Raw genomic sequence first — 13866 nt, 5'->3', positions numbered from 1 at the left:
TAAATAAAACAAAAGAAAAAAAACCACATGATCTTATGAATTGATGCAGAAAAGGCATTTGACAAAGTCCAACACCCATTCATGATAAAAACTCTCAGTAAAATAGAAATTGAAAGAAAATTGCTCAACATAATAAAGGGCATTTATACAAAGCCAACAGCCAACATCATTCTAAATGGAGAGAGCCTGAAAGCATTTCCCTTGAGAACGGGAACCAGACAAGGATGCCCTTTATCACCGCTCTTATTCAACATTGTGCTAGAAGTCCTAGCCAGAGCAATTAGGCTAGACAAAGAAATAAAGGGCATCCGGATTGGCAAGGAAGAAGTAAAATTATCTCTATTTGCAGATGACATGATCTTATACACAGAAAACCCTAAGGAATTCTCCAGAAAACTACTGAAACTAACAGAAGAGTTCGGCAGAGTCTCAGGTTACAAGATAAACATATAAAAATCACTTGGATTCCTCTACATCAACAAAAAGAACATTGAAGAGGAAATCACCAAATCAATACCAAAGCCCCCAAGAAGATAAAATATTTAGGAATAAATCTTACAAAGATGTAAAAGACCTATACAAAGAAAACTACAAAGTACTAGTGCAAGAAACCAAAAGGGACCTGCACAAGTGGAAAAACATACCTTGCTCCTGGATAGGAAGACTTAACACAGTAAAAACATCTATTCTACCAAAAGCAGTCTATACATACAAGGCACTTCCGATCCAAATTCCAATGACATTTTTTAATGTGATGGAGAAACAAATCACCAACTTCATATGGAAAGGAAAGAAGCCCCGGATAAGTAAATCATTACTGAAAAAGAAGAAGAAAGTGGGAGGCCTCACTCTATCTGATTTTAGAACATGTTATACAGGCACAGTAGTCAAAACAGCCTGGTACTGGTACAACAACAGGCACATAGACCAATGGAACAGAGTTGAGAACCCAGATACAAATCCATCCACATACGAGCAGCTGATATTTGACAAAGGTCCAGTGTCAGTTAATTGGGGAAAAGATAGTCTTTTTAACAAATGGTACTGGCATAACTGGATATCCACTTGCAAAAAAATCAAACAGGACCCATACCTCACACCATGCACAAAAACTAACTCCAAGTGGATCAAAGACCTAAACATAAAGACTAAAACGATAAATATCATGGAGGAAAAAATAGGGACAACGTTAGGAGCCCGAATGCAAGGCATAAACAGAATACAAAACATTACTAAAAATGACGAAGAGAAACCAGGTAATTGGGAGCTCCTAAAAATCAAACACCTATGCTCATCTAAAGACTTCATCAAAAGAGTAAAAAGATTACCTACAGATTGGGAAAAAATTTTCAGCTATGACATCTCTGACCAGGGCCTGATCTCTAAAATCTATATGATTCTGTTAAAACTCAACCACAAAAAGACAAACAACCCAATCGAGAAGTGGGCAAAGGATATGAACACGCACTTCACTAAAGAAGATATTCAGGCAGCTAACAGACACATGAGAAAACGCTCTCGATCATTAGCCATTAGAGAAATGCCAATTAAAACTACAATGAGATTCCACCTCACTCCAACAAGGCTGGCATTAATCCAAAAAACACAAAATAATAAATGTTGGAGAAGCTGCGGAGAGATTGGAACTCTTATACACTGCTGGTGGGAATGTCAAATGGTACAACCACTTTGGAAATCTATCTGGCATTTTCTTAAAAAGTTAGAAATAGAACTACCATACAACCCAGAAATCCCACTCCTCGGAATATACCCTAGAGAAATAATAGCCTTTACACGAACAGATATATGCACACCCATGTTTATTGCAGCACTGTTTACAATAGCAAAAAGATGGAAGCAACCAAGGTGTCCATCAACAGATGAATGGTTAAATAAATTATGGTATATTCACACAATGGAATACTACGCATCGATAAAGAACAGTGACGAATCTGTGAAACATTTCATAACATGGAGGAACCTGGAAGGCATTATGCTGAGCGAAATTAGTCAGATGCAAAAGGACACATACTGCATAAGACCACTATTATAAGATCTTGAGAAACAGTATAAACTGAGAAGAACACATTCTTTTGTGCTTATGAGAGGGGGAAGGGAGGGAGGGTGGGAGAGGGTTATTTACTGATTAGTTAGTAGATAAGAACTACTTTAGGTGAAGGGAAGGACAATACTCAATACAGAGAAGGTCAGCTCAACTGGACTGGACCAAAAGCAAAGAGGTTTCCGGGATGAACTGAATGCTTCGAAGGTCAGCGGAGCAAGGGTGGGGGTTTGGGGACTATGGCTTAAGGAGACTTCTAAGTCAATTGGCAAAATAAATTCTGTTATGAAAACAGTCTGTATCTCACTTTGAAGTGTGGTGTCTGGGGTCTTAAATGTTAACAAGCGGCCATCTAAGATGCATCAATTGGTCTCAACCCACCTAGATCAAAGGAGAATGAAGAACACCAAGGGCACAGGAAAACTATGAGTCCAAGAGACAGAAAGGGCCACATGAACTGGAGACTTACATCATCCTGAGACCAGAAGAACTAGATGGTGCCCAGTCACAACCGTTGACTGCCCTGACAGGGAGCACAACAGAGAACCCCTGAGGGAGCAGAAGAACAGTGGGATGCAGACCCCATATTCTCATAAAAAGACCAGACTTAATGGTATGACTAAGACTAGAGGAATCCCAGCGGTCATGGTCCCCAAACCTTCTGCTGGCCCAGGACAGGAACCATTCCCAAAGACAACTCATCAGACATGGAAGGGACTGGACAATGGGTTGGAGAGAGATGCTGATGAAGGGTGAGCTACATGTATCAGGTGGACCCTTGAGACTGTGTTGGCATCTCCTGTCTGGAGGAGAGATGGGAGGGTAGAGAGGGTTAGAAACTGGCAAAGCGGTCATGGAAGGAGAGACTGGAAGGAGGGAGCGAGCTGACTCATTACAGAGAGAGTAAATGGGAGGATGTAGTAAGGTGTATATAAGCTTATATGTGACAGACTGACTTGATTTGTAAACTTCCACTTAAAGCACAATAAAAATTATTAAAAAAAAAAAAATGAATAGCAAATTGGTGTTTCCAGATAAAACCTGACAGCTGTTCACTAGCAGAGTTATACTACAAGAAATGATGAAGGGAAGAGTCCTTCAGGCTGAAATGAAAGAACAGTAGACAGTAACTCAAATCTATACCAAGATAATAAAGAACACTGGTAAAGGTAATTACACAGGAAAATATAAAGACATTAGAAGTATATTTTTTTTGTTTTTAACTCCTTTTTTTTCTATCTGGTTTAAAAGATAACCACATAATGCAATAATTATACATCTATGTTGATGGGCACACAATGTATAAGAACAGTATGAATAGGGGGAAGAAGGAGGATGGATGGAGCTATATAGAAACAAAGTTTTTCAATATTATTGAAATTAAGTTGATATTTATCCGAACTAAGCCAAAAAAACAAACCAAACTCGCTCCCATCAAGTCGATTCAGTAGAACTGCCCCATACAGTTTCCAAGGAGCAGCTGGTGGATTCGAACTGTTGACATTTTGGTTAGCAGCCATAGCTCTTAACTACTGCGCCACCACAGCTCCATACCTGAACTACTTTGTTATAAATTAAGAAGTTAACTACAATCTACAGGGCAGCCACTAAGAAAACAACTCCAAAGTAAATAGTAAAAGAAACAACAAGGGACTTAAAAGGGCACACTAGACAATATCCAACATGAAAGAAGGCAGTTAACGGAGAAATTGAGGGCCAAATAAGAGATAAGAAAATGAATAGCAAAATGGCAGAAATAGGTCCTTTCTTTTTTTTTTTTTTTATAATTTTTATTGTGCTTTAAGTAAAGGTTTACAAATCAAGTCAGTCTCTCACATAAAAACTTATATACACCTTGCTACTTACTTCCAATTACTCTCCCCCTAATGAGACAGCCCGCTCTCTCTCCCTCCACTCTCTCTTTTCGTGTCCATTTCGCCAGCTTCTAATGCCCTCTACCCTCTCATTTACCCTCCAGGCAGGAGATGCCAACATAGTCTCAAGTGTCCACCTGATTCAAGAAGCTCACTCCTCACCAGCATCCCTCTCCAACTCATTGTCCAGTCCAATCCGTGTCTGAAGAGTTGGCTTTGGGAATGGTTCCTGTCCTGGGCCAGCAGAAAGTCTGGGGGCCATGACCACCAGGGCCCTTCTAGTCTCAGTCAGACCATTAAGTCTGGTCTTTTTATGAGAATTTGGGGTCTGCATCCCACTGCTCTCCTGCTCCCTCAGGGGTTCTCTGTTGTGTTCCCTGTCAAGGCAGTCATTGGTTGTAGCTAGCACCATCTAGTTCTTCTGGTCTCAGGATGATGTAGTCTCTGGTTCATGTGCCCTTTTCCATCTCTTGGGCTCGTACTTACCTTGTGTCCTTGGTGTTTTTCATTATCCTTTGATCCAGGTGGGTTGAGACCAATCAATGCATCTTAGATGGCTGCTTGCTAGTGTTTAAGACCCCAGAGGCCACTCTTCAAAGTGGGATGCAGAATATTTTCTTAATAAATTTTATTATGCCAATTGACTTAGATGTCCCCTGAAATCATGGTCCCCAAACCCCTGCGCCTGCTACACTTGCCTTCGAAGCATTCAGTTTATTCAGGAAACTTCTTTGCTTTTGGCTTAGTCCAGTTGTGGTAAATAGGTCCTTTCTTATCAGTTAACTACGTTAAATGTAAACAGATTAAACTCTCCAGTTTAAATGTAGAGCTTGGCAAAATGGATAAAAGAACTTGATCCAACTATTTTCTATATACAAAAAATTACTTTAGAGTCAAAAACAGAAAAAGCTTGAAAGTAAAAGCATGGAAAAAGATACTCTAAGCACCACAAGAGAGCTGGAGTAGCTATACTAATATCAGACAAAATAAAATTTAAGATAAAAATTGTTATTAGAGACAAAGAAGGATGTTACATAATGATAAGACTCAAAACATTAAGGAGATATAGGAATTATAAACATATATGCACCTAACAACAGATACTTAAAATACAAGAAGCAAAAATTGACAGAACTGAAGGAAGAAATAGACAATTCAACAACAATTGTTGGGGACTTCAACACCCCACTTTCAATGCATAAAGAAAAAAATCAATACCTTAAAAAGAAAAACAATAGAGAAAAATCAATGAAACAAAGAACATCTTTTTTAAAAAGATTAATAAAATCAATACATCTCCAGAAGAACTGATTTAAAAAAAGAGAAGTCTGGCATCTGCCAGTTTTCATATGAAGAACAAAAAAAAAGGATATTACTATATACTTTGCAGACATCAAAAGGATAATAAGGGAATACTAGAAACGACTCTGAATACATAAATGTGACAAGTGAGAGAAAATAGAAAAATTTCATGAAAAGCACAAACTATCTCATTTCACCCAATACGAAATAGATTTGAATGGACCAAAAATTATTAAGAAAATTAAATACATGGCAGAAAGTTTTCGGAAAAGCTTCCAGATAGAAACAAAGGCCTCGAGATCTACTTTTGAAAATCAGCCAATAAAAACCCTGTAGATCACAACAGAATTTTGTCCAATACAGTGCTAGAAAACAAGCCCCTCGGTTGGAAGGCACTCACAAGGCAGAGTGGCTGTAACAACAGACCCGAACATACTAATGATCATGAAGATGGCACAAGACCAGGAGACATTTTATTCTGTTGTACATGTGGTCACCATGAGTCACAGCTGACTCAACAGCAAATAACAGCAATAATGTTAGTAGCAACATTACTCGCAATAGCTAGAGAGTAGAAACAAGCTAAACGTCAACCGTATAATGAATGGATAAATAAAATGTGGTATGGCCATGGGTTTTATAGCTATATAAAGGAATACTACTCAGCAACAAAAAAAAAGTAAAGTACCGATACAGCATGGATGAACCTTGAAATCATTATGATAAGTGAAAAAGTCAAACATAAAAGATCACATATTGTATGACTGCATTTAAATGAAACATCCAGAAAAGGCAAATCCATAAGAAAAAAATATAGTAGTGCTTCTCCGAGAGTGGGAAACCCTGATGGCATAGTGGTTAAGTGCTACTATGGCTGCTCTAAGGTCAGCAGTTCAACTCCACTAGACTCTCTTTGGAGACTTCATGGGGCAGTTCTACTCTGTCCTATAGGGTGGCTATGAGCTGGAATCGACTCAATGGCAACAGATTTTTTGGTTTGGTCAGAGCGTAAAGGAGGGAGAAACTGGGAGTGACTGCTAATGGTACAGGGTTTCTTTTTGGGGTGATGGAAGTGTTCCGGAATTAAACGGTGGTGACGGTTATACAATATTGTAAATACTAAACACTGAACTTTGCACTTTAAAATGGTGAATTTTATATTACATGAGCTTTATCTCAAGAAAATATTGCAATAAAAAAAAAAGCAAAAAAACTTTGAGTAATTCTCTCCAAATACTTGATTCTTATTTCTGTACTCCCTGGACAATGCTCTGAATGTGTCAATGAGTTAGCATTTGGAGGAATCTGTTCTGATTCTACATATGCCACTCTGTACCTCTGCTAACTGGCATATGGTCTTAAAAAAAAAAAAAGACCCGTAACATAAAAGTACACTAACTGGGCACACCAGCCCAGGGGCAAGGACGAGAAGCCAGGAGAGGGCAGGAAAGCTGGTAATGGGGAACCCGAGGTAGAGAAGGGGAGAGTGTTGACATTATTTGTATATGTCAAAGTTATGTACAGTGTATGAATTAATTTGCTCAATAAAAAGGACTTATTTTAAACCTTACTTATTTTTATCTCTTAACCTTTTGCTTTTATATTCTAAATCAGCTGAAACATTCTATCAGTGAGGACTTACCCTAAGCATGGGTCCGTTTTGAAACACGTGTGGCTCATCACAAACCACACAGTATTCATTCAATACTGGGATCCTCTGTTCAGCAAACTCAATTGTCTGAAGGCAACAACAAAGAAAAACAATTAGGTGGAGTTAGTTAATAAACAAGAAAACACACTAGTGTTTTTATAACAGAAGAAGTCTTTGTTCATACCTGGACTAGGAAGCCGCGGTCTCGTATTGGAACGCATTTTGCACCATTTGGCTATAAAAAGCAAAGTAAAAGAACAAAGTACCTTTTTTTTAATTGGGAAAAAATATAAACTATGGTCTTTCACTTTTTGAAACAATGAATACAGGTGTGCTCTTAGAAAGATCACATGTAATATGAATTCAGTCACTGATTTTAGGATTTCTTAATTCACTCTATAATACCCTTTGTATTTCAATCTTTGTCTAAATTAAATAGCATTCTTAGCGTCTGATCTTCTAATAAAAATGACTGGCACCTTTACATGATCACAAAAAATGTGTTTCTTCTATTTCTCATCGTCAAATTCAGCAGGCTCTTCATTTATAGTATTTCAAGCTCATTTTACAATTAGATACAATTCATCCTCCATGGAAATATGAGATAGCCACAGAAAGTGGCATAACACTAAACTATGTATTATTCCTAACCATACAGGAGGTAATTATGACCCTTGCTTTTGCAGAAAATCTGAAACTATCATGGGAAAATTTCCACTACATAATTCTTCTAAATCATTTTCTCCAAGCCCGTAAAGCTTAGTTCTGAAAAGAAGTGGGCTTCATGGATAGATGTTCACTCAAAGTTATCAGCATACTCAAATAAATTTTCTAAAATAAAATTTTACAGTATAATTTACAACTTAATTTTAGAAATAAATCTGTACAAGAGTAATGTAACTTACCTACTCATTTTTTTTTTCAATATTTATTGTTGGATGTATCCATATTAATGATTAGCAATAAATACTCCCCACATACATATTTAGTAAATGCAAACAAAAGCTTTTTTATCTAAACTATTTTGAATATGTAAATGATATTCATAAGACCTGTTTTTTTACCTAGAAAGTGACCAGTAACAGAGGAAACTAAGAACAGCTTTAAGTGAGGTTCTGGCAAATGTTGCTTCTCTCTACAAGTAACCATATTCATGGGCAAAGTCCTCTCCTTATATATAACAAGAAGGAGATTACTCTTAATTTTAGTTATAAGGCAAACCTTGTCCTTCACTACTCAGTAAAAAAAAAACAAAGATTAGGTAAGCTTATGTAATAAAACATTAAAATTACATGCTTGCTTAAAAGGAAAGGCTTTGTAAATCTACTTGTTTTCCTTTCCTTTTTAGCAGCATTCATTGCTACGATAGAATTTTGTGCAAGACCTTGAATCAATAGCTATACTTTTTTTGAGAACCAAAACTAACATTTCAGTATCAGTTGCAAATGTCTGGGATGCAAAACAGTATTCAAAAAGAAAAAAAGTCAGTAAGTGGAAAAACAATCTTGTTTCTTTTCTCTACTGCTTCTTACAAAGAAGTCTACTGCACCTTAGCTAACATTTAATTAAGAATCCAAGATGAAAATATTTACGCACAGCAGGCTGGGAAGATGAAGATGAAGATGGTGTTAAGATACCAATAAGCCCTGAGGTAAGAGAGAGCCTCCTGCCCTCTGAGTTAGGTTCCTTGAAAAGCTCCGTTTTGGATGACTTGGGGGCACTGGAGTAAGACTTGCTGAGCAACTTGTGGTTCTTCAGTCCGTATAATTCTTCCATTCTGAGATTACTGGAGTAAGACCTACTTAACAGTTTGTGCGGCTTCAAGTTGGTGTTGTGCTCACATCGTGGATCACCGGAACAAGATCTAGTCAATAGTTTATGCGACTTCAGAGTGAGGCAGTCCTCTTGCTTAACAGCTGCAGGGCAGGGGCGGTTCAAGAGTTTGTGCGATTTAATTGTTGTCACTGCCTGCTCAGCCCTGGGATCGCTGGACAGGGAGCGCCCAAAGGTCCTGTGTGACTTCGTGGTGCACACGTCATCGGTTTTGACTGTGCTGGAACAAGTCCTCCGCAACAGCTTGTGCGTTTTGGAGATTCCATCTTGCTCCGATTTCAGTTTGGATTTGCTTTTACCACAACCAGGGGGAGGATAACTTGGCGACCTTCAAAAACGAACAATTAATACAGGGCAAATCACGAGTATAACGGACCACTGAGAAATCTCATCGGGCTCAAACTTAGCTATGAACACTGGATCTGGCTAAGTCTGGAGAGACTGCTATAAACATTTTGCTAACTCATTTTAATAGAGTCTAACCAGTTAAAACTGAAATCAAAAGCAAACTATATTTTCCATGAAAAACAAACCAAAAAACTGTTCTAAGAATTTTCTCCCTCTCCTACAAAATCCACTTGACACATATCCCAAATCCCCATGTGGAACTATTTTTGGCTGGAAGGGCTCTATGTGATTAGAAAACAAAAAGAATAAAATTTAAGTGAATTTAACCCATGTTAAAGAAATGAAAACTCTAGACACATATTAGAATGTCTGTTTTTATGTACAGAACCAGTCATTTACAGCAAGAGAATACATGTAACTTAGATCTTTCTTTGAAGCCTGAGAGGAAAAATAAACAGATGTCAAGAATATAGGAATAGTACTCTGAACTGCGTAACAATGGAAAATCACACGCCCAGCATTTGCTAAGACAATGATTAAGTCACCTGTTACCTACCTGCGCAAGGTAGAAAATAAATGCAGGGGAGACTTCACTTTCTTCTCTGACAGCTTCTTATTGTGCAGGCAATTGGATTTTTCTTTGCTCTGTTTCCACTGCTGTGTAACAAACGACTGCATGATTCTGTCAATCGAAAGATAATTCTGTTATCACAGTACCAGTGTCATTTTTTTTAATTCTGTATTTATTATGTAGAGAATGCATTTATCAAAGGAAATAAACATGTAGTAATCAGTCAGATGTAAATATAAAATCATACAAGATGTTTTCATATGGAGGAGGGCATCATGTAGAAAGTTCCTTATTTAGTAAGTACAATAACTCGTTTCAAAGAGTTTTCTCTTAGAACATTGGTCAATAAAGGTCAATGCATGATGCCAAATTAAAGTTCACTAAAATTAAGGGGAACATATGGACAGAATTGTAACAAAGCATCTAAGCATTGTAACGAAGGGTCTTTTAAGTATTTACCTACCTGACGGTCTATCTTGATAAATTTAAATTTCAGTAAAAGGTGCATATTCAGAATGAATAATCTTTCAGGAATTCTCCATGCGTACTAATTCTTAAAGCTAATATTTTGATAACTATAATATTTTTCAAGTTTATATTTTGACCACGGCTAACTGAAGTATATCTCTATGTTTCGAAAGTCATTTCAACTGGGCTAAGTTGCACGTCCTTTTGTGAAAGGTCACGACCCATCCAGACTCTGTGTCTAAAGAAGAAACCACATTCCTTCTTGCGTGGAAGGTCGCCAAAGGGGACCATGTGGACAGCATCATTATCATATTCAGGGAAAATCACCGCAACCACTCTAGATTTGCAACAAAACACTGGAGATGGGCCCCAAAAATCTTTTCCTTAGCTCATACCAGAGATAATCTCATCTTAGAAAAAGCTGAAAGTTGGTGAATCCTTGTGTCTGTAATTTATCACTTTTCTCTTCATTTTAAGATGTAATTTTGTTCTGCTGCCATTGTATCTGGCTCTATCAGTGTTCTCTGTCTTTAAAAAACAGGTTTTTATGCAAAAAAAGACCTAAATATCAGAAAACAAAGCAAACTAGAGTTGAACAATGGAAAAAGTTATCACAAAGTCTTTGTGAAATTTTATGAAGCAATATGCAAAAACTTTATTCACATTTTTTCCTGATGCTCAAAAGCCGTTTTCATGAATTTCTAGTTTGGGTCCATTAAAAATACCAAAGTTTGCCAGAAAGCTAATGACTATATAAACACAGTGCTATAAGTACTAATAATGAATGTACATACCTATTTAATTACACACACTATTTTCTAAAGAACTAAGTTAATTTACAAGAGTTAAATAGAGTCATTATGTTAGCCAGGATCCAAACAAGGATCACACAGTAGACCAGGGCCAGTGGCTGCTAAACTGTTACTACCTCCAGGCCCTAGGAAATAAGCAAGGGAATGTTAACAGAATCCTGCAACAGAGAAAGTCCTGTAAAGGCTGCAGCCTAGAGCATCCCAGGAGGCTTTAACTGAAGGGCTAGTGAGCCAGTGTGACCTCATAAAGAAAAAGGCAGGACAATAAATATTCACATCTCACTCTCCTTCCTCCCTGCGTTGGTCAAATTAAATACACGGAGACACAAGAGGCTGCATCCACACAGGTCATTTTCCCAGGGCAGAGTGCTATGTGGTAGGAGGGGAGCAGATATGAGGTGGAAAAAGAAGGATGCTGGCCCAATCCTGAAGGTAAGCTCTGATACCTAAATTATTTACGGTGATTTCCTCTTAACTAACTTTTTAACATCATGATGAATTCCTCTCCTGAGGTGCTCACCTCAAAAAACCTCTTATAAATTTTAAAAGAGCAAAGAGCAAAATGAGAACTCAGTTCTCTTTAATAGGAATTTATTTGTTACACTCCTGCAAACTTACTTTTTCAGCTGATGTCCCAAACCAAATCGCTCTTTTGTGGAGATCTGAAACACATCAACAGTGGGCACTGCAAGGGAAAGAAAAAAAAAAAAAAATCAAAGTAAAATATTGAGTCAAGACTGGACCATCAGCCAGTAAAAAGATGAAGTAGTAAGCGTGTGTATTAATGAATACGTGTGTGTAATGTATTATACATACACTTAAAAACAGGGTACACACAGTCCTACGCACTATCTATACTTAATGTATATATTTGAGATAATTCTCCATCATTATATGTTGATAGAGAATGATCTTCAAAATAAAGTGTGAATAACAATATAGCACACAGTGTGTATGCTAATTTTTAAGTGGCAACGACACATATGTTGTATAGACATATACCTTTATTAGGGAAAAAAAATGCAGGATGGGGGTAAGGCATAGCAGACTTACTTCCTACTGCATACCCTCTTATCTGGTTCCTTTTTTTTTTTTCACCAGGTTTATGCATTTTTTTAATAATTACAATGCTTATAAGATTAGTAACAACTTCTCTCCAAGAAGTTGCTCATTATTTATTCACTGATTTAAAGAGAAATTTATTGAGTGCACATCGTGCCAAGCACTACATATAAGAACAATTAAAAATTTAAGAAAAAAAAATGCTCAAATATCCCCACCCCCCTGAACTCTGCAGTCCTGTGGGAGGAGACAAACAAAAATGGGTAAGAAAATATATGGAATGCCAGAAAGTGATCAAGGCTCTGGAGAAAAAAAAAAGAAGGGAAAGGGTATGGAAACTGCAGGTTCTGTGGACACAGGCGTCAATGTTAGATAGGATGAATAGGAAAAACTCATTGAGAAGATATGTGAGTAAAGACCTGAAAGATTTGAAGGAGACAGGCATGTCGGCATCTGGAAGAAAAGTAGTCTAGCCAGAGGAAACAGGCTTAAACCTTCTAGGAACAGTAAGCCAACTACTGTGACTGCAGTGCAGTGCTATTAGGATATAGATCAGAGAAGAACCACGGATCAGAATGTGCAGGATGATCTCTTGGTGAAAGGACAAGGCTAGAAACAGAAAGGTCAGTCAGGAAGTTATTACAACAACTGAGGCAAAATATATGGTAGCTTGCATCAGCGGAGGTGGTGAATATTTTGGATTCATGCTCTCTGTTAGAGGTGGCAGGTTTTGCTGATGGATTGGATTTGAAGCGCAAGAGAAAAGAGTCAAGGTTGAATCCAAGAATTTTGGCCTGAGCAACTAGAAGGATGAAACTTACCAGTTCTCAGCATGTAAAAGGCTGCAGGAGAAGCAGGTTTGGCAAGGTGGCAAGATCAGCTATTTGACTCTGGATATCTAAAATTTGAGTTGGATAGAGAAGTCCAGTATCCTCGCATTTAGGTGAGAGTAATGTGCCAAAGATACAAATTCAGAATAACCAGCGTATGTGTATTTAAACACACGAGGCTGGACAAAAAACAAACAACTGAATGAGTGTAGATGGATGAGAGAAGTCTAAGGATTAGGCCCTGAATCTCCTAGCATTCAGAGGCTCAACAAAAAAGGCTGAAGTGGAATGGCCAGGAGGATGGGAGAAAACCAGAATGCGGCTCATAGGAACCACAAATTCACAGAAGTTTTTCACGGACAGGATAAACAACGGTCATCAAATGCTGTTAAGTCAATTAAGATGAGGACTCAGAACTGACCACAGGGTCATTTAGCGACACTAAAGTAATACTGGTGATGCTGACAAGAATAGCATTGGTGAAATGATGGGTCCGCACCTGACTAAAGTCAATTCACAGGAGAGAAGAAGAAAGAACATGGATTAAGATGACAGAGAGCATTTCAGTAAAGAAAGTTAATAGTCAAGGAAAGCAGAGTATTAGGGTCATAGCTGAATAGCCAAAGAGGTTTTCTGTGTTTTTTTTTTTATTCTTCTTCTTTTTTTAAGATGAGAGAAATACTTGTTTACTGATGGGAATCACTCAGGAGAGAGAGAGGCATGAATAGTATTGGAAGGAGAGAGAGGCTTGCTGGAAACATATCTTAATAGATGAACATGAGCGCTCCAAATGGCCAAAACAAACAATTTGAGCAACAAAATAAATATTCATGAGTTAATGCTGGATTATATAAACAAATAAATGGGGATAATAGACAAATCTTCCATGCAGAGGAACCCCGAATAGTTTATGTAAATACTCCATCCTCAAAGAGATGGAGCACGACCCCTCACTCTTTAAATATGGGCTGCACAAACTAACTTCCTTCCAAAGAATACTGTATAGAAAGAGGGAAAAAGAGTAACTTTACAGTGAAGCAAACTGACAAACAA

The 13866-nt window shown here is 37.7% G+C and overlaps 1 protein-coding gene across 3 annotated transcripts in view; it reads right to left on the bottom strand.

Moving 5' to 3' along the window:
• The window catches only part of PARP8 (poly(ADP-ribose) polymerase family member 8), a 189722-nt gene that overhangs the window by 43438 nt on the left and 132418 nt on the right, over positions 1–13866 (bottom strand). For all 3 annotated transcript variants that reach the window (XM_049863559.1, XM_049863568.1, XM_049863552.1), the window contains 5 exons: positions 11540–11606; positions 9627–9752; positions 8486–9050; positions 7074–7124; positions 6881–6976 (listed from right to left, as the gene is read on the bottom strand). In XM_049863559.1, coding sequence (XP_049719516.1) covers positions 6881–6976; positions 7074–7124; positions 8486–9050; positions 9627–9752; positions 11540–11606 — 905 coding nt within the window. The remainder of the gene's footprint in view (positions 1–6880; positions 6977–7073; positions 7125–8485; positions 9051–9626; positions 9753–11539; positions 11607–13866) is intronic.

Source organism: Elephas maximus, chromosome 2, assembly GCF_024166365.1.
Source record: "Elephas maximus indicus isolate mEleMax1 chromosome 2, mEleMax1 primary haplotype, whole genome shotgun sequence".
Taxonomy (NCBI): Eukaryota; Metazoa; Chordata; class Mammalia; order Proboscidea; family Elephantidae; genus Elephas; species Elephas maximus.
The sequence above is the reverse complement of the archived record's forward strand: the minus strand, read 5'-3'. Positions and strand labels throughout refer to the sequence as shown.